Genomic DNA, 21,774 nt, shown 5'->3' on the forward strand with positions numbered 1-21,774 from the left:
ATGTTGCATGTCTAACTATATATTGCAAGTTTGTACAGTGCGACAGCGTGGGCAAGATACTTAGGAGAGGTTCTGCACAGACAGACGGACCACACTGTGGAGTGTTCAAGAACAGAAATTTTAATTAAACAGCAGTATGGAGCCTATATCTTCACAGGTCTCCCTTAAGGGTTTGTTCTTCAAAGAAACAGCTATTCTTCCCAAGTTTTCCCACTAATCTCAGCTCATATTCTTAGTAGGGTTTGCCATGCCCAAAATACAGTCTTTATCATAAGTTCAGGAAACAGTTTTAGGCAGCATTCGGTCACAGCTCTTGGCAGGCAATAGAATAAAGGCAGAGTTTTTCCACATAGTAGAGTCTTACCTCCAACTAACTATCGGTAAACAAGTCAGCCCTTCCATACAACTCCTATGTTCCCTCTGGAAACTCTCCTGTTTCTGGCTTGGCTTTTTAAGTTCTTCAGAGTCACTTCCTGGTTTCCTCCCTTCCCTGAGGAAAACTCTTTCTCAGTGCTGTTCTGGTTTTGAGACAATTTGGTCAAGAGGGGGAGCCCCGGGTTTTCCTTAGGGTTAGTCTGAATCTGTAAAGAAGTGTTCCATACTCTCTATCACATACCTTCGCCCTCAGCTCAGCCAAGTCTGGGTGAGTGCCTGCTCCATTGTTATCCACCGCTTGAGACCAAAAATCTGCATTAATGTGTTCTCGGCCCAGCTGATGTCTTACTTCAAAGTTAAAGGCTTGTAGTGGAAGAAGCCATCTCATTATCCTGGCATTGGAGTCTTTATGGCGGGCTAGCCAAAGAAGAGGAGCATGGTTGGTGACCAATAGGAAATGTCGTCCCAGGAGATAGTTTTGTAGCATCTCTAAGGCCCATTTAACTGCTAAGGCTTCTTTTTCAGTGGTCGCATAGTTCTTTTCTCTTGGAAAGAGTTTCCGACTGATGAAGGTGACTGGATGCTCTTCCCCGTTTACTTCTTGAGGGAGAACTACCCCCAGGCCAACTTCAGAGGCACCGTGTGAACTACAAGGGACAGTTGAAGTCAGGGTTGATGAGGAGGATTTGTTCTGAACAAATATTCACCTGAAGTATATGGAATGCTTTTTCCAGCTTGGCTGTCCACTGGACTGTATTGGGAGTTTTCTTCTGAAACAGCCTCGTTAGGGGTTTGGCCTTTTCCGCAAAGCGGGTATAAATCTTCGGTAGTATCCTACCAGACCTAGAAGGACTCAGACTTATTTCTTTATTTGGGGTATTGGGGTCTGACTGAGGGTGTCTACTTTTTGAAGTTGGGGTTTGACCTGTCCTCGGTCCACCACATATCTTAAGTATTGGACTTCTTGGTCTCCTAGGAAGCACTTTTGGAGGTTGGGGGTTAGATCGGCTTTTTTTAACACTGTCCTGGATGGCCTCAACTTAAATCAAGTGTGACCTGCAGATACCTGAGTTCAAGCGACTCCCAGTTTCGGGAAGTCCCTTCCCAATACTTCAGGGCAGAATGGCTGCCTCCACCTGGGCTGGTCCAACTGGAGTTGTGAGGTATATATGGATCGTGGGAAACTGTTGGCTATCACCATGCACACATATTAATCCCATCGTTTTAACATAATCTGTTTGGGATTGATCAAGAAGGTCTCTTCAGACTAGGGTTTTCACGCTCCCAGAGTCTATGAGAGCATGCTACGAGTTCCCATTCAGTTTCACCTCCATTATCCCGCCTTTACTCTGGAGCTGGCCAGCTTCTACCATGTTAACAGGAATGGTCAGTGAGGTTCATATCCATCTCTGTCTGGTCTGTTCTGGGACAATCCCTCGTGAAATGTCCCCGGAATCCACAGGCAAAGCAGATAGGTGCCGTGGCAGTGGCCTCTTGATCCCTTCGAGGAGACGGCACTCGGGGGACTCCCAGTCTTCCTGGGGTTATTTTCCCTGGAGAACCAGAGATTTGGGTCAAGTCAGGGCTGCCCCTTCTTGATTCTGGCTTTGGAGGCTTCGGGCTGGAGCCCCGTGGTTGGGCTCTTTGCTGTCCTGCTTGGGCAAGACTTCGCTCCCTGCCTGGGCTCCTGGATGTGCGGTTGTCGTGGATGCCCTCAGGATCTGGTTGTGTCTGGTAATATGCTTCAGCTGCCTTGACCGCACTCTCGGGGGTTAAGTTTTGGTGTCGTCGGACCCACTGTTGCATGGGCTGAGGCAGGCCATCCAGGAAATGTTCCAGGAGTATCTCTTGGGCTACCTGCAGTCCGGTCTTCTCCTCTGGATGAAGCCACCTCCACCCAATCTCCTTGAGCCGGAAAAAGTAACTTTGGGGGTTCTCTTTCCCCTGTAGGCAAGCCTTCCGAAACCTCTGTCGGTAAACTTCTGCCGTGCACCCAGCTCTTCTCAAAATTGCCTCCTTCACCTGGGCGTAGGAGGCTAAGCCCGTGGAATTGGCCTCCTGGAAAGCCGTCTGACTGCTGCCGATCAGCAAATTGCCTAGATAAGCAATCCATGTGTTTTCTGGCCAGCCTGCCATCCGAGCTACTCTCTCAAAGTTGAGTAAAAAATATGCTGGATCATCCTCGGGCACCATTTTCTTCAAAACGGTGGCTGGCTGGTTCAGTTGGGGGGTGGGTGCTGCTCGAATGGCCGACTGAGCTTGCAAGGCTTGGGATAACGCAGCGAGGGTCTGGATTAAGTTTTGCTGTGGCTGTTGTCCCAAGTGGGTCTGTAGGAACTGTTGCCACTGTTGCCGGCCTTCTAGTATCAGCTGAATCAACTGTTCCATGTTTCCCCTAGTTTGGGGGTTCGACCACGGCAGGCAGAGAAGAGAAAAACCACCAACAAGCTCCAAAAGAAAACAAACCTGCCTGTCCGGCTCTACCTCACTTCTTCTGGTCCCTGGCTTGGGGAGAAGCTACCCTTCTTGTCCCCTCTAACAAGAGAAACAAACGCCTGCAGAGTTTATAGGGGGAGTCCCCAATTATTGCAGAATTCTAGGTTAGCCTCTTTAAGGGATTTTAAATCCAAATATGGGTCACCATATATGCGACATCGTGGGCGAGATAACTCAGGAGAGGTTTTGCACAGACAGTGGAGTATTCAGGAACAGAATTTTTAATGAAACAGCAGTACGGAGCCCGTTTCCTCAAAGGTCCTCAAACACAGTCGGGAAACAGTTTTAAGGCAGCGTTCAGTCACAGCTCATGGCAGGCAGTAGAATAAAGGCAGAGTTTTTTCACATCGTAGAGTCTTACTTCCCACAAACTGTATCAGTAAACAGGTCAGCCCTTTCATGCAGCTTCCCCAGCTCCTGTGTTAACTCTGGAACCTCTCCTGCTGATTGTGGCTCAGACTTTTAAGTTCATCAGATTCACTTCCTAGTTTCCTCCCCCCCCCACTCTCTCCCCTCCTCCCTCCCTCCCCCCCCCCCCCCCCCCCCCCGACCCAAGGAAACTCTTTCTCAGTGCTGCTCTGGAGTTGAGACAATTTGGCCAGGAGTCTGTGAAGAAGTGGCAAGCGGGGAAAGTGGCAGTTTTATACTAGAGAATGACACGGGGACAAACTTGTTCCCATTCCCTCAGGAACTCAATTGCCCCGTCCCTGTGAGTTTTGTCACTCTCCCTGTCCCATTCCTGTAAACTCTGCCTTAACCACACCTGCCTTGAAAACTTATGATTTTAAAGCGTTTGAGGTTTGTGCAGATGAGGACGGAGCTTAGGCTTTGGTGGAATGAGGCATTATGACATCACAATCTGAGCTCTAGAATGTTGCTACTTAGGATTTTAAAGGCAGATGAGGACGGAGCTTAGGCATTGGTGGAATGAGGCATTATGACATCACAATCTGAGCTCTAGAATGTTGCTACTTAGGATTTTAAAGGCAGATGAGGACGGAGCTTAGGCATTGGTGGAATGAGGCATTATGACATCACAATCTGAGCTCTAGAATGTTGCTACTAGGATTTGAAAGTGTTTGAGGCTTGTGCAGATGAGGACGGAGCTTAGGCATTGGTGGAATGAGGCATTATGACATCACAATCTGAGCTCTAGAATGTTGCTACTTAGGATTTTAAAGGCAGATGAGGACGGAGCTTAGGCATTGGTGGAATGAGGCATTATGACATCACAATCTGAGCTCTAGAATGTTGCTACTAGGATTTGAAAGTGTTTGAGGCTTGTGCAGATGAGGACGGAGCTTAGGCATTGGTTGAATGAGGCATTATGACATCACAATCTGAGCTCTGGAATGTTGCTACTTATGATTTTAAATGGTTTGAGGCTTGTGCGGATGAGGACGGAGCTTGCAGGAATGAGGCAGAGACAGGAAAAGAACTCGTGGGGATGGGATGGAAAAATGAGGTCCCGCGGGGACAAGGAAAAATTTGTCTCCGTGTCATTCTCTATTTTATACTCTCTGTCAGACATAGGTTTAGAAATTTTGAGAAATAGCTTTTGAAGCATCAAACCAAATAGTTCCGATTTCCTCAAGGGCTCTTGTGACCTTAAAATTCTGTGTGGTCCATTAATGAGCTTCTGCCTTTACGGTTATTGTGGTTTAACATTCAACCTTATGTCTCGTTCCAACACCCAGATAAGTGCTGGCAGATCTCTCATTGCTTCACAATGAATCTGCTTGTTTGTTTGACTCTCTCTTATGCCAGTCATTTTTCTAGTTTCAGTGCTTTGGATGGGACCGAGTACTTCATTGTCTGCTTTCCATTTCATAAGGCTTTAAGAAGAATATATAAACAAGTGGCTAGATAGATTTTACCTGCTGTAGCAGACGAGTTCCAGAGCTGAAAGACTAGGCTACTGGTATATTGGGAAAGATGGCAGATACTGACCGGTATGATGGAGCATTGGGGGCTGGTAGGAAAGAAGGAGACTGATGAGAAACATTTTGTCCTTCCATTTCGGGGCATATGAAAAAAAAGGGCACCGGGGTGGTGGTGGCCTTCCTTCCCGCTCCTCCCCTACCCTGCCCCCATAACTTTTTAACTTCTCCAGCGTGAGCAGCGTGCCCACGTCGGTGTCAGCTCGCCCTTTAATGTCACTAGGCACAGGTCCCGGAAGTGACATCATAGAGAACGCCAACGCCCTCGCGAGTGGCAACCTCGCACCAGGGAAGAAAAAAAAAAAAAGGTACAGGGGGAAGGTATGGCGTGCATGCGGAGGGTAGGAGGAGGGGTGCCAGGCCCTGAAGTAGACCGTGCCAGGGCGGACCGCTCCCTCCCCTCTTACTACACCACTGCCTCTGGCTAGTCTTGAATCAGGGTCTGCTCAAAGTCTGCTTAGCTATTGCTTTGCATAAAGATTGGTCTGTTCTAGCAGTCCCGCCCCCGAGGAGCCTGTTTGGTCCTCGGAGCTTTAAGAGAGCTCTGTTAATCACTAGCTCTTAACTCTGTTTATTCCACTCAAGTTGTACCATCTTTTAATCATTGTAAACCGCATAGAACTTCACGGTCCTGCAATATGTAAACTGTTATTATGATTATTATTAATAAGAACATTTACTTATACAATTGCTTAACATCTAGAACAGTAGTTATTAAGAGACGATAGGTCTTTGCCAGGTCCACAACAGGTCTTCCCTCTCAACCTTTAGAAACGAGTGTCCCAGATCTGTCTGTTAAAAATCTGATAACCTTAAAATCCTTACATTGCCTGGAGCGTAAAAGCCGAGTCCTTTCTGTGTTACAGCTTATGAAATGCTGCTTCCCAGGGTAACTTATCATTAAAGGGGCTGAAACCTGATAGAAATGGAAAACGAGAGGAGAAGGAAACCCGAGGGCATGTTTTAAACTAAGTGAATGGTACAGCTGTGGCCCTGAGAAAATAAACAAGTCACTCCTGTCCTTAATTCCAGCCACTGAGTTCCAAGTCAGAAAGAAGTTATTTTCCTAATTACCACCACTACCACCTCTGTGACTTGATAACGGTTGAGCAGGATCACCCAGTGGCGTAGCGAGGGTGATTGGCGCCCCTCCCCCACCCTCTTCCCTGCCCCCCCAACGCTTCTTCCTGACCTCCCCTGCCACGTGCGCAAACCCCCCTTCCCTTCCCCCGCGCCTCTTTCATTTTTCCCAGCCCGCATCGCGTCTGCTCTCCCTCTGACGTCACTTCCTGGGCGCAGGACCCAGAAGTGACATCAGAGAGAGAGCCAGCAAGTTGGAAAGTGTCAAAAATCAATTTCTGGATAATTGTACGGCCTATCAGACTCTTCTGGAACAGGGTCGGAACAGCGCGACGCCTCTCCTGGCATCAGCTGGATGGCTGTTTTTTCCATTGCTCACAGGCTTGGCTTCTCTCGGCCCATAATCAGTGAAGTCACTTCTGCTGTATGGCAAGACTAAATATAACACTTGCATTTACAGGTTTCCACAATCCATTAATGCCTTCAAAGCCTTTCTTCTGCTCCAGTTATCAATGCCAGACTTTACTAGACCAGTTTCAAGGATTACATGTGGTTTTTATTGTACTATCTTTTCCTAATAATATATAACAAAAATTAATTACATTACATTAGTGATTTCTATTCCGCCATTACCTTGCGGTTCAAGGTGGATTATATAAGAGTTGTCATGAAGTTACAAGATATATACGGATTACATAAGCATTGTTGTGAGATTAGGTAATGCATGATGGGTAATATGAACATTTTAGATTTGATAAGGAGTAGACAGTATAGTAGGTGGAGCTTTGGACGGATCTGGTCCTGTTAAATAGATTTTATGTATTTTTTGAAGAGTAGAGTTTTAGTTTCTTTTTTGAAGGTTTTGTAATCTGTGGTTGAAAACAGCAGATTGGTGATTTGTCTATCTAGTTTTGCTGTTCTGGTGGCCATTGGTTGGTGGGTGTGTGAACAGTGAGTGGGTTCTCCTGTGTCTGGTTGAGGTGGATTGAGTTAGTCGGTTGTTCCAGTAGGTTGGGCTGTCTCTGTTTATAGCTTTGAATAGTAGGCAATAGAATTTGAAGTGTACTCTGGCTTGCATTGGGAGCCAGTGTGAGTCATGGTATGCCTCTGTGATGTGGTCGTATTTTTTTCAGTGAATAGATGAGTCTTAGGGCTGTGTTTTGTATTGTTTGTAGTTGCTTTATCAGATACATTTTTGAATATCTGATGAAGAGTAGGCAATGTTTTTGCATTCTTGATTTGCCCATGGTCCCCGAAAATGCCCAGGTCCCATGACCACTGCACACCCGAGGTTCTGCAACACACTGGTTGCAAACCGTTGTTCTAGATATGCAAAATGGCCTCCTCGTGTCTCAGTAACGTAACGAGGAAAGATTTCGTTTGTTCAGAATCCCGGGACAAGAAAGCTACCAAGTGGATGGAGTTAACAGACCCTAGAGTTACCCTAAGGAAAGAGCCCGAGATCTGGCAATGGGACACCAGTGAAATGACTGGATATAGGGAAAAATAACTCAATGGCTTCTCTGTTCTATAAAGAAAATGGTGAAGGGAAAAGAGATTTCAGTATGAAAAAAAGATGACAGAAAGAAAACAATGAATTATCCAAAAGTAGCAGGAGCAACAAGAGTGCCAAGAATCCAGAAGAAATTATATGAATGTCAAAAAAAGATACATGACAAATATATGAAAATCACATACTCAAAGGCAAGTAAGAAATAGCAATTTAAGAGTGAAGTAATGTCGGCAAATTAGTCCAAATACTTAAATCACATTCATAAACTCGTTTCTTTGGTTAAATATACATAAATAAATGAATAATCAGTCGCGAGTAGCCGCGGGTAACCCGCCAAAATGGTGGAGGGGGAAAGGTGCTCACCGCAGGTACGGGGACAAGGCCATCCACCGCCCTGTGGAGCGGTGAATGGCCTTGTCCCCCGCAGTTAAGAGAGGGAACGCGCGCGGTCACCGATGGCGCGCAGCCCCCTCCCTACGAATCTATCTCCCTCCCCCTTAGCTTTGCGGCGCGTTTTTAGGTTTCAGAGTACTTGTCGAAAGTCGCCGGAGCGTATGTGCAGTCGCGCGCGTGGGCAGAAGCTTCTCCTCTGACGCAACTCCCGGTTACGTCAGAGGAGAAGCATCCGCCCACACACGCACGCGACCGCACGAGCACTCCGGCGGCTTTGAACAAGTACTCTGAAACCTTAAAACGCGCCGAGAAGGTAAGGGGGAGGGAGATGCACGGACCACGCGAGGGGTGCCAAAGGGCAGTGAGGTGGCAAGAGGGAAGGGTGGATGCTGCGGGGACCAGATGGTGAAGGGGACGGTAGGGATGGGGCAGTGACGGGGACAGATTTTTATTCTCTATGCTAGACCTTAACGCCAGCATTAAGGACTTCAGAAATAAAACTCAAAACACACTTATTCCACGGACAGAACCCTTAATACACCCTCCTCTCCCCCTTCACCCCCCACCAACGCACGTGAATCTCCACCTACTCCTTCTTATTGCACAAAACCTCAACGACCTGTATTTTCCAGTATAATAACCTTCTTATTATACACTCCTGTTTTCCCATATATGACCTTCCTATCGTACATTCTTGTATATTTCTGTCAACTTCATTGACTTTATTGTTTGTAACCTTGATTAACTGATGTGAACCGCCTAGAACTCCCTGGGTATGGCGGTATACAAAATAAAGTTATTATTAAAGGAGCCCTTAGTATATAAAGACCTCAGTGGCTACACTCAAACTGTCTTTTTCATGTATAGTTTGAGTAAACGTAGCAAGCCTCCTCATCCGTCAAACGTTTTTCATTGCAATGAATTAACGCATTTAACAGACTTATCTTAGGCAGCAGGGAGGGACTCCGACATGAATTCACTTTTCACTATTAGCTATATCAAGGATAGTCCCCTAAAACACACAATAAAACGCTATTAGAAGAACCCAAACCCACAACAGTTCATATTAACTATTCAAACTTTGGCGACATCTTAAGTATTCTCACCGTAAAGAAACAAATATTTTTCTGTCCACACCCCTTGCATAAAACCAAGTATGAAATATTCCTTACACACCAGGGTCCAAAAGGACCTTAAATTTGAAACAGTTTTCAGTTTGTAAGAATAAGAAGAAAATCAGAAATGAACTCTCCAGTTTCAGGATCTAAAAAACTTTCAAAACGAACCTGGCTCTACCACCAGATGTACACTGAAATATCTCATGCATATTCACTGTGGAGCTTCTGCAAACCAGAGCTACTTGGAAATCAGAAATGCCCCTTTGCTGCTTCAGTAAAGCAGGAGCGAATTAGAAGCAGCTGGTTGATGTGCCGGCAGCTTGTTTCTCTGCTGGAATGCCCTCTGCCTTCTTCAGGTATGGTTAAGCATTCCCCACTGGAAGTGCACACGGGCTGCTCTAAGGGAGAGTAAATGAAAGATCCATCATGCATCCTTAAACCCTGATCTGCTGGCTCTGCGCTCTTTCGATTTCGAACATTGTCAAAATATTCATGCTTCCCTAGCATCACACCCATTGTATTATATATAGCATTCTCTTGAAAATATGCCCAGATACGTGTGGGAAGGCAGCTGTGGATTTTAGTTTTCTGGAAAAGTAACAGAGGGGTTCTTGGTGTACATCAGTGGTTCCTGACCCAGTCCTGGGGGGACCACAGCCAGTTGGGTTTTCAAGATATCCCTAATGAATATGCATGAGAGAAATTTGCATATAATAGAATTGACAGGTATCCTGAAAACCCGACTGGCTGGTGGGTTGGGGAAGTACCATGGGACTACACTAGTGTCATGTGATCAATGTGCCTCTCTGCACATATACACCGGGCGCCACAAAAATATTTTAAATTTTCTACTAAGGGGGTGGAGAGTGGGCAGTTAGTGGGTGAGGTTGCCAGATTTACTCTTTCAAGAAAAAGAGGACACTTGGCCCCGCCCCCTGTCCTGCCCCATTCCACCTCTGGCTCCGCCCTGTTCCTGCCCCAACCCCAATGCCCCCACAAGAACCTCCCTGAGCTCGGAGGCCGCATTTGGAAGCCTTCACGCAGGCGTGGCCATTGATGCAATGATGTCACTCACGTGCGTAGGATGTCGCGGTGATGGCTTAAAGGCTTCCAGACACGGCCTCCGAGTTCGGGACTTCCAAAACCCAAACTGCTGGGTTTAGGAAATCCCTCCGGGCGCCCGGATAGTCCTCTGTAAAGAGGACGTGCTTGGGTCCTCCCGGACGTACGGTAACCCTAGCTAAGTGCATGGGCCTTTACTGCCTGTGAAATGGGTGTCAGTAGCTGCTCAGCACCAAAGTCTTTTAATGACCACATACTAATGGTAAAATTAGCATGTAGTCGTCAATTCAGAAAATGGAAAAATTTGCCATTTTCCAACAAGTGGCCTTAGTGTGCAGGAAAGACCCCCGTAAGGGGTACGCTAAGGCCGCGGATTTAGTAAAAGGGCCCTATAGTGAGCTAAGTAGAGAAGGAGAAAATCTACAATCAAGATACCAGAGATGACACAATTGCCAGAGGAACATAGTAGATGACGGCAGATTAAGACCCGAATGGTCCATCTAGTCTGCCCAACCTGATTCAATCTAAAAATTTGTTCTTTTTCTTCTTCTTATCTATTTCTAGGCAAGAACCCAAAGTTCTGCCCGGTACTGTGCTTAGGTTCCGACTACTGAAGTCTCCATCAAAGCTCACTCCAGCCCATCTACACCCTCCCAGTCATTGAAGCCCTTCTCAGCCCATCCTCCACCAAATGGCCATATACGATCACAGACCGTGCACTGGCCTTAGTTCTTCACTATTTACTATTATTTTCTGATTCTAAATCTTCTGTGTTCATCCCACGCTTCTTTGAACTCAGTCACAGTTTTACTCTCCACCACCTCTCTCGGGAGCGCATTCCAGGCATCCACCACCCTCTCCGTAAAGTAGAATTTCCTAACATTGCCCCTGAATCTACCACCCCTCAACCTCAAATTATGTCCTCTGGTTTTACCATTTTCCTTTCTCTGGAAAAGATTTTGTTCTGTGTTAATACCTTTCAAGTATCTGAACGTCTGAATCATATCTCCCCTGTCCCTCCTTTCCTCTAGGGTGTACATATTCAGGGCTTCCAGTCTCGCCTCATACGTCTTTTGGCGCAAACCTCCTATCGTTTTCGTCGCCCTCCTCTGGACTGCTTCAAGTCTTCTTACGTCCTTCGCCAGATACGGTCTCCAAAACCGAACACAATAGTCCAAGTGGGGCCTCACCAATGACCTGTACAGGGGCATCAATTGTGTTTTATGATGCATAATGCCGCTTATGGCGTTAGCCACGCCTACGGTGACATCAGGCATGATAAAGTGACTCCGTAGTGGCAATTCTGGCACTGTATTTTGAGGCGCTGATAGGCATCTACATTTTTTTTAATGCTTTTTTTTTCTCCTCTTCTTCTTCTTTTTAAACCGCATTTTCAGCTTAAGTTAAGTGCCAGTAAGGTGCCTACTGGTGCCTAATTTACCCCCCCTCCCCCTTTACAAAACCGTGAAAGCGGTTTTTAGCGCAGGCCACTGTGCTGAATGCTCTTCGCTGCTCCCAACACTCCCTAGAGTTCCTATGAACATCGGGAGCAGCGCAGAGCATTCGGCACGCCGGCCTGCGCTATAAACCACTTCTGCAGTTTTGTGAAAGGGGGGGGGGGAGGGTTAAGGTGCTATTTATAGAATCCAGGCCTATCTGCCTTCATTTTCCCATGTTTCAATGTGTAATGCTGGCGCGTGTACTTAAAGTGCTGAGTCACGACGGTCTTTTTATATACATGCACTTTTCTGAAATTCATGTTCCCTCTGAATGTTTACTGGGGGGATCTACTCTCACTGGTCAGAAGGCAATTTGTTGTCCCTTTTCCAACAAGGCTTAAAAAAAATAATTTAAAAAAAAAAATAGGTTTAAATCTGCTAATGCTTGGTTTGAACAGTGGATGACTGAATTCAAATTAAAAAACAAAAGGAATTGACCCCGAAATATCCACAAAGAAGAAAATCCAGAGAAAACCCAAAAAAACTCTGTGGAGTGATGATGTTCCTAAATGGACTTTATTAGAAAGTGTCAAAGTTCCAAAGGTACACTGAAATCATCCACATAAAATAATTTCATCCACATAAAAGTAAATCATCCACATAAGAGCCTTAAAGGACCTAGTCCGCTAGGGATACAGGACCCAACATGGTCCACGTTTCGACAAAAAGTCTTCTTCAGGAGTCCCTGGGGGTCCTATAAAGGTGAGTACGTGGGAAACAATTGGATTTCTCTGAATTCAAATTAAAGCTTAACTCAGGAAAAACAAAGTTTTTTTGTAGCTTCACCACGCCCATACCATACTAAGGCATCTTTGATCATTAATAAATTCAGCTATCCTGTCCAATCTACCATTAAGATTTTGGGTATAATAGTAGATCAGGGTTTGACTATGAAGAACCAGGTGGATTCTTTGGTTAGAAAAGGTTTCTTTACTCTCTGGAAGCTTCGATCCATTAGGGCATATTTCGATGTTTCATCGTTTATAATTCTGGGACAGTCCCTTATATTTAGTCAGCTCGATTACTGTAATATTGCCTATTTGGCAATATCTCAGAGGAATATGTAGCGGCTGCGCATGGTTCAAAATGTGGCGGTTAGGTTGATTTTTGAATTAAAGAAATATGATCATATAACACCCTCTTATCGGATACTGCATTGGTTGCTTCTGCTTTAAGGCTGTGTTTGGTCTATGTCCCAAATATATAATTGAGCTCTTCTCTTTTGCAACCAACAAACATAGGAGAAATTTGCATATGAATTTTGTTTTGTCGCCTGTTAGGGGCTGCAAATAATTAAAAAAAATATATCATGAATGTCTTCTGCCATATCAAGCAGCATTATGGGGAAAGGACCTGGACCATCTGGTTATGCTTTCTGATTCCTATGTGGAATTTAGGAGACAGTTAAAGACACAGTTGTTTTGGAAATATCTAGGCCAGTGTTTTTCAACCACCAGTCCATGGACCGGTGCCGGTCCACAGGGCCAGTACGTGCATCAGGCCCAAAACAGTGTTCTTCAACCGCCGGTCCACGGTGCGATCGATGAGGCATTATCTTCGAGCCAGCTCCCTCTTCCTCACTGATTCAGTGCACAAAGCCACAGGCAGTGGCTCCTACGCGCATCCTGCGCCTGAACCAGAAGCCTTCTCTTTGACGTTGCAATGTCAGAGGGAAGGCTTCCAGATGAGGCACGGGACGCGCAAGGAGCCGCTGCCCACAGCTTTGTGCACTGCATCAGTGAGGAAGAGGGAGCCGGCCTGAAGGTAACACCGGGGGCGGCATAAAATGGCCAGGTGGGAGCAGGCCAGCAGGTAAGGCATAGCATGGAGGGAGGGAGCCAACAAAGGTAGGGGGGGAATGATTTTATTTTTGAATTTAGTGATTGAATTATGTCAATTTTGAGAATTTACATCTGCTGTCAATGTGCTTTGTGTAAATGAATGGAAAAAATAGTGGTACATTTAGTACTATTATGGGGGCGGGGTCTGGGGTGGAGATTGGGTAGAGATGGGCGGGGTCTGGCTCACGACTTAGCCCAGTGTTCTTCAACCGCTGGTCCACGGACCGATGCCGGTCCACAGAATAATTCTTTTATTTCTGCCGGTCCATAGGTGTAAAAAGGTTAAAAACACTGACCTAGGCAACTAGTTGGTATGGATATTGTAACGAATTACCTAGATCATCATAGTATTATTTCTAATTATCTGGTTATCTAATTTGTCTCTTAATTGTATTCTTTTTAATTTTTTGTAAACCGCATAGAACTTTATGGTCCTGCGGTATCTAAATTGATTATTATTGAACTTACTTGTCTAATCAAAATGATCAGGACCAATTATTAAAAAAAAAAAAAAAAAAAAAATATCCATAATTACTCAAATTGATTCATACATTTGCATTTACCGTATCTGCAGATCTGAATGTTTGAAAAGTATTTGGTTAAGTCTCAATACAATGTAAATAGTAACAGAAAAAGACGGCAGATAAAGACCCAAACGGTCCATCCAATCTGCCCATAAGTTATACCCATTAAAAAAATACCTGATTAAATTCACTTGTCTCTTCTTTGCTATTTCTGGGTCACAGACTGTAAAGTCCACCTGGTATTGTCCTAGGTTCCAACTGCTGAAGTTGTCATCTAATCAAGCCATTGTGACATCACTGCTGAGGTTGGCTCTTAGGCATTGGTGGAATGAGGCATGATGACATCACAATCTCAGCTCTGAAATGTTGCTTTGGGTTTCTGCCAGGTAGCATAGTAGATGATGGCAGATTAAGACCCGAGCGGTCCATTAGTTAAATACATGATTCAATTCACTTGTCTCTTCTTTGGTAGTTCCGGGTCGTATTGTCCTAAGTTCCGAATGCTGAAGTTGCCGTCCAGGCTCACTCCAGCCTATCCAACCAATTGTTTGCAGGATATCTACCTTAAAGTCTGACTAGTAACATCCTCATGCCTCTGAATCTGTTTTTCTAGTCGGTTATGACTGAGGCTTCATCACTTAGGAAATCAGGAATTCTTTAATATGGCTACCCAGGAAAGGTTTGAGAATTATTTTGTTTTATCTTATTTATTCATTTTTCTATGCTGTTCTCCTAGGGGAGCTCAGACCAGTTTACATGAATTTACTTAAAGCATTTTTCCCTGTCTGTCCCAGTAGGCTTACAATCTATCTAATGTACCTGGGACAATGGGGGAATTACTTGACTTGCCCAGGGTCACAGGGAGCAGTGTGGGTTTGAACCCCCAATCCTAGGGTACTGAGGTTGTAGCTTTAACCGCTGATCACACTCTCCCCTAGCAGGGGAGCGTTATCTTTTCCTCTGTCAGCCTTAGTGTTTTGCTCTGAAAAAGTTATTTCCAGCTTTCGTTCAAGAAGGCGGTGAGACGAGAGAAAAAAAAAAAAGGCATTAATGAAAGTGTTTTGAAGTACAAGATTAATTCACCTCTAGAACAGCCAAAAGGGGAAACACAATTCCCTGGAATCAGTGTGGCCAGCGGGGGAGGAAATCCCAGGGCTCGGCACCGGCAAGACACAGCGGCGCGTTAACCAGAAGGGAGCGGACTAAATTTTAATGAGCAAAGAAAGAGACGAGTTGCTCTTTAAGGCAGTTAATGATCTCCAAGAAGAACAGCTGGGGCGGCAAAACAGCTGGATGTTAGAATAGTTGAAGCAAATGTTGCTGCACTGTGGCAGGAAGGGCTGTGGTTCACTGGCAGAGCTGTTGCCATCCGCACCCAGAGGTTGTGAGATCAAATCCTAGTGCTGCTCCCTGTGACCCTGGGCAAGTCACTTAATCCTCCAGCGCCAGCTGCTGTGAATGTCAGCTTTGAAATGACAAAGCCACAAAAAGGCAGTATACAAGTTTCTTGTTGTGGCCATGGATTATTCTGCATCAGACAAATTCCTTATCTTTACTGCTTTTAGGTTAGAGGTGAAGAGCAAGGCAAGATGGACAGAAAACTATCTAAAGTCCCTCCTTGAGGGCCGCAATCCAGTCGGGTTTTCAGGATTTCCCCAATGAATATGCATTGAAAGCAGTGCGTGCACATAGATCTCATGCATAGTCATTGGGGAAATCCTGAAAACCCGACTGGATTGCGGCCCTCAAGGAGGGACTTTGAGATCCCTGATCTAAGGCTTCTTAGGTTATGTACAGATTAATTTTTAGCATTAATTAACATTTGAATCGTGGGTGTTCGAGGCTGTCACATTTTGGACTAGCCTTGATTAGATGGCGGTGAAGGGCACCTCTTGTCTTCTGCCAAGGTTTTTCTTTTCTTTTTTCTTTTTTTTTAAATCGGATTTGGAAAGATGAGCATTCATGAGGGCTGGGGCTTAAAGGACAAAGACGGGAAATCGTATAGAGGGGAACTATACTTCTGAACTGGAACTGACTAGAATTCTTGTGATTACACAGACAGAAGCCACGTGGCTGGTTAAATTATAATAATAATAACTTTATTTTTGTATCCTGCCATACCCGGAAGAGTTCTAGGCGGTTCACATCAATTAAACAAGGTTACAAGTGGTTTACATCAGTTGAGCGGGGTTACAAGCGGTTCAATAACAAATTGATCAAAGTTGCCGGGGGGGGGGGGGGTGAGGGAAGGATGTAGAGGGGAGAGGGGTTGTTAGATAGAAGGGGCGTTGGGATCCTGGTCTTGGAAGAGGCGGGTTTTGAGTAGTTTTCTAAAGCCGAGGTAGTTGGGGGCCTTGAGGGCCATTTGGGATAACCATGGGTTTAGCTTAGTGGCTTGGAAGGCGAGGGTTTTGTCAAGGAATTTTTTAGAGTGGCAAAGTTTAAGGGAGGGGTAGGCGAAGAGTTGGATTCTGCGGGAGTCCTTGATGCTGTGATTCAGGGCGAAGTGAGGGATGATGTAGCTTGGGGATAAACCAAATACTGTTTTATAGCAGAAGCAGGCGAATTTGAATAGGACTCTGGATTCTAATGGCAGCCAATGGAGTTTGTGGTAGAAAGGGGTGATGTGTTCCCATTTTTTTCAGGCCGAATATGAGGTGGACAGCAGTGTTCTGGATCATTTTGAGTCTCCTGATGGGTTTTTTTTGTGGAGCTTAAGTAAATGATATTGCAGTAGTCCAATATGCTAAGGATGGAGGATTGTACTAGAAGGCGGAATGAAGTGTCGTCAAAGTATTTTTTTATGGTGTGGAGTTTCCAAAGCACCGAGATACTTTTTCTGACGGTATTGTCCGTGTGTTTGTCAAGGGATAGATGTTTGTCTAGTGTGACGCCCAGTATTTTTAGGTTTTGTTCAAGGGGGAAAACGGATCCTTTTACTTGAATTGTGGTGTCTTTGATTTTATCTTTGGGGGTTGCTAGGAAGAATTTTGTTTTATCCGGATTTAGCCCTGGATATTTGGCACTGAATAGCTGGAGATGGCCAGCTATGATTTTGCTGCCCAGATTGATTGATATTCAGTCTGAGCCCACCTAAGACACATGGGGGGGGGGGGGGTCCTGGCTGAATATCGACTGGGACCTGCCTAAAGGAATTGGTCTTCTCCACCACTGATTCCACCCCTCAGAACCCCGACAACATAACACAGTGGTCTCAAACTCGCGGCCCGGGGGCCACATGCGGCCCGCCAGGTCCTATTTTGAGGCCCTCGGTATGTTTATCATAATCACAAAAGTAAAATAAAATAGTTTCTTAATCATAAGTCTCTTTAGCTATAAATGACAATATTATTATTAAGACTTAGCCAAAAGGAAAGATTTACAAACTATAAAGAGTTTTACCTCATGCAAAATTGTCATTTCTTTAATAAGACATTAACTATTTTTTCTGAGGCCCTCCAAGTACCGACAAATCCCAAATGTGGCCCTGCAAAGGGTTTGAGTTTGAGACCACTGACATAACACAAACTGTTCTCCCCATTTCACCCCCTCCCAATTCTGTACCTCCATGTTTAATTAGCCCTCCCCACCCCCGACCTACCTCAAGGTCCCTGGTGATCAAGTGCTGGCACCCGCATAGCTAAGCGGCCAAAGTTAGGCAAACTGCATGGACACTAGGACTGAACACTGCTGACCCTCACATAGCTGCCAGCTCCTCTCTGATTCCACCTTCGGAATGCCACTATATGGCCCTCTTTAGAAATAGCTGGTCAGGGTCAATATTCAGCAGTACTGCCTAGTTAATTGCCCCCAAATATCAGCAACCGGCCCATAGGATGCAATTTAAGTGGGCAGGAGCAGCTCCTGCCCGCTTAAATTGCTTTGTATATTGACCAGAAGGTGTCTGACAAGAAGTCGGCACTGTCGTCTCTCAAGGGCAGTGGTTCTCAACCTTGGCTTCAGCTACTGTCTGGCCAGTCTGTTTCTCAAGATATTCGTAATAAATTGCATGAGATAGATTTGCATTTACTGCCTCCACCACTTATATAGTGCTGAAAGGCGAGCCACTACAAATTTTCCACTGCCTCCTCCATTCTCTCTCCTTTCCGTCCCTTCATCACTCTTTGAACACGTGAACTGTCCTGGCGAAAGCAGAATAATGCCTCTCTCTTAACACACCATCTGATTTCCCAGTGGCTTGGTACTGGATTTTTCTTTGATGCATTTTGGTTTAGAGTTTACCGTTAAAAGAAGAGAATCGTACTGGGTCTGTCGAAAAGCAGCCGAGCCTGCTCCTTCAGCACTTTATTGAAAACAGGAGGATGGAAGTGGGGGAAGCATTCATGCAAGAGTTTGAGAATGAGTAGCACAGTCAGTGGCATAGTACGAGGGGTTGGACCGCCCCAAGCACCATCTTATGACAGACGCTGGTTAGAGAATCGTGGTGTTAGGCGAAGGTACTGGCGCCATCCTACGCCTAAAAGGTCTTGTTTTGGGCATTTGGGACTTGGGCAAATTTTTGGTTGGGAATATATTATAAAGTTAGATGTAGTGGCAATCTGGACGTAGAAGTAGGCCATTCTAAAAAAAAAAGCCACATTTTGGACGTTTTTTTTGAGAATGGGCATTTTTCTACTGCATGGGTTAAAGATTGGCTTAGTGGCAGACTTCAGAGGGTGGTGGTTAACGGTACCCTCTCTAAAATGTCGGAGGTGACTAGCGGAGTGCCACAGGGTTCAGTCCTGGGCCCACTCCTCTTCAACATATTCATTGGGGATCTGACTCAAGGGCTTCAAGGCAAGGTAACCTTATTCGCTGATGACGCCAAACTATGCAATATAGTAAACGGCTATAATCTACAGGATGCTATGGAGCAAGACCTGCGTACTTTAGAAAGTTGGTCCTCGATCTGGCAGCTGGGCTTCCAACGCCAAGAAATGTAAGGTCATGCATCTCGGTAACGGAAATCCTTGCAGAACTTACACCTTGAATGGAGAAACTTTAACCAGGACTATGGCAGAACGAGACTTAGGAGTAATCATCAGTGCTGACTTGAAAGCAGCCACTCAAGTGGAGAAGGCTTCATCTAAAGCACGACAGATGATAGGTTGTATTAAGAGAAGCTTCGTCAACAGGAAGCCTGAAGTCATGATGCCATTGTACAGAGCCATGGTGAGACCTCATCTGGAATACTGTGTGCAATTTTGGAGGCCACATTACCGTAAAGATGTGCTCAGAATTGAATCGGTTCAGCGGATGGCCACCAGGATGGTCTCGGGGCTAATGGGTCTTCCGTACGAAGAAAGACTGAGCAAATTGCAACTCTACACTCTCGAAGAGCGTAGGGAGAGGGGAGACATGATTGAGACATTTAAGTACATCACGGGATGGGTCGAGGTAGAAGATGATATTTTTCTTCTGAAGGGACCCTCGACCACAAGAGGTCATCCGCTCAAACTCAGGGGAGGGAAGTTTCGTGGAGACGCCAGGAAATACTTCTTCACGGAAAGAGTGATTGAGCATTGGAACAAGCTTCCAGTGCAGGTGATTGAGGCACGCAGCATCTCAGACTTCAAGAAAAAATGGGATACCTATGTGGGATCCCTACGAGGGTCATGCCAAGGGATAGGGTCACTAGGGTATAGACTTGAAAGAGCGGGTCAGTAGAGTGGAAGTATAATTACAATCATACTCAAGGGGGTCATTAGACTTAATAGGGAGGGTCAATAGGGTGGGCAGACTCGATGGGCTGTAGCCCTTATCTGCCGTCATCTTTCTATGTTTCTATGTTTCTAAAGTCCGTAGGCCACAAAAGGACTTAGACCTTTTTTTTAATTATGCCCCTCCACGGAAACAAGACAAAAAGAAGATTGAGTCATTTGAGCTTTGGTGCTGGAGAAGGATTTTATGTGTTCCGTAGACCGCCAGAAGAACTAACCAATCGATTCTGGAAGAGATCAAACCAGCTATGTCACTCGAAGCCCAAATGATGATGTGACGACTGCCTTATTTTGGTCACTGTCAGAACAGAGAGATCACTGGAGAAGGCCTCATGTTTGGGAAGATTGAAGGAACCAGGCAAAGAGGGTGACCCTCAACCAGATGGCTGGACATGTTGAAAATAACCATGGGGTTGATGCTGGAGGACCTTTCCAGACTAGCACAAAACTGATTTCTTTTTAGATGCGCAATTCATCAAGTCGCTAGAACTTGAACACGAGTTGATGGCATCTAATAACAAGGGTGACAGGTCAAATGCGCGCAAGACAACAGCGCGCAGACAAAAACGCCAAGACAAATCAGCGCAAAGATAATAGCGCGAGAGACAATTGAGCGCAAGGATAACTCAGCACGAGACAATCGAGCGCAACGATGACTCAGCGCGAGACAATTGCACGCAAGGATAACTCAATGCAGCGATGATTCGGCGCACCTCAAAAATGTCACGTGGCGAAGGAAGGGCCCGCGCACGTTCGCCACGTTAACACGTGATCACGTCGCCACGTTATCAGTATGGTTCCCTTACCTCTTTGCGCTCGGTTGTCTTGCGCTCACTTGTCTTGGCGCCCGTTTGTCTGCGCGCTGTTGTCTTGCGCGCATTTGACTATGAACCGATAACAAGCCAGCACTTACAGCAGTCACGGAGCTAGCATAAATGCACATATTAGAGCCAGCGATTTACATATAACTTATACTATCTATATGTTGCACACATGAAGGAGTATCCCACCCATTGGATTTCTGGGTTCACCGCCAACTGTGGGAGGTAACCAGGCTGTCTGCCTCCTATGGTCTGTATATCGGTCCCGTAGTATTTACAACATACTCTGTAAGTTACCAGAAGTCCGGATGCCCTCCTGCCCGGTCAGAGCAAGCAGCCAGGGGCGAGGCTAGGACGGGATTCGAGGCAGAACTGGGACAACTCAGGGTGGGTCTAGGGGGTCTGGATTTTACGCATGTAAAATCTGGCAACCCTAGTCAAGGGTCTCCAAGTCCTGTCCTTGAGCCAACAAACAGGTTTGGTTGAAAAGATACCCTTAATTAATATGAATGCATGAATGGCATATATTTGCATGCAAATAGCCCTCATTATCATTAGGAACATCCTGAAAACCAAGCCTATCTGTGGCCCTCAAGGACCGGATTTGGACTACGAGCGCGCAACAGATGAAAAGGGCTAAAATCCCAGTCTGCATTTGCTGAACCAGAGCCAGCCGCTAGCCCTTGTTAAAAGAGCAAAGAGGCCCCAAGATGTACAAAGTCTTTGGCTTCTCTGCATTACACCAGAAATAGACGTTAATCTCCAATGGAAGTGTTTCTCATTATGTTTTACCTCTCGTTTTACTGCCTCGCTCCCTCAGCCCTAGAAAGGGAGGGGCCCGTCTCCAAGCGCAGCGGCCACACACACTAATTGCATTGTCCGTGCTTAGAAATGGCCTCAGAGTCAGACCTCAATCTGTCATTCTTTCCGGCTCTCGGAATTCAAAATAAGCTGTTCTTATTGATAAACTGTAATTCTCTCTCTATTTCTCTCTCTCTCTCCCCCCCCCCCCCCCCTTTCTCACGCAGGGGAATCCCAGGAAAGAAATGTGGAGCCATTATCTTAACTGCCGAGGAGCTGAGCAATTGTCGGGTTGGTACATTCTAAATTAAACCTTTTCTGCCCTGGTTCATCTTCATTTCTGTATCCTCCTATCTTCTGAATCCATTTGCACCTAAACTGTCCTGTACTGTGCAGGAATGGCAGAAAAAGGCTTCGGGCAACGGTTCTCAATCAGCCCCCAAAGTCCTGTTAATTAGAGCTCCCTAGAACCTCCGTCTGAGCGGAAGATTCCATCATGATAGAGGAGCAGGAAATGAAATTGGGCTCTCGATGTGTCCTACCTTGCATGTTTCTTTTCCTCAGCCTGAGACTGCTTTCATTTAGATGCAT

The 21,774-nt window shown here is 45.7% G+C and overlaps 1 protein-coding gene across 6 annotated transcripts in view; it reads left to right on the plus strand.

Moving 5' to 3' along the window:
• The window catches only part of CPNE9 (copine family member 9), a 151,468-nt gene that overhangs the window by 71,005 nt on the left and 58,689 nt on the right, over positions 1–21,774 (plus strand). For all 6 annotated transcript variants that reach the window (XM_033926358.1, XM_033926361.1, XM_033926360.1 and 3 more), the window contains one exon: positions 21,411–21,474. In XM_033926358.1, coding sequence (XP_033782249.1) covers positions 21,411–21,474 — 64 coding nt within the window. The remainder of the gene's footprint in view (positions 1–21,410; positions 21,475–21,774) is intronic.

Source organism: Geotrypetes seraphini, chromosome 17 (genome assembly GCF_902459505.1).
Source record: "Geotrypetes seraphini chromosome 17, aGeoSer1.1, whole genome shotgun sequence".
Taxonomy (NCBI): domain Eukaryota; kingdom Metazoa; phylum Chordata; class Amphibia; order Gymnophiona; family Dermophiidae; genus Geotrypetes; species Geotrypetes seraphini.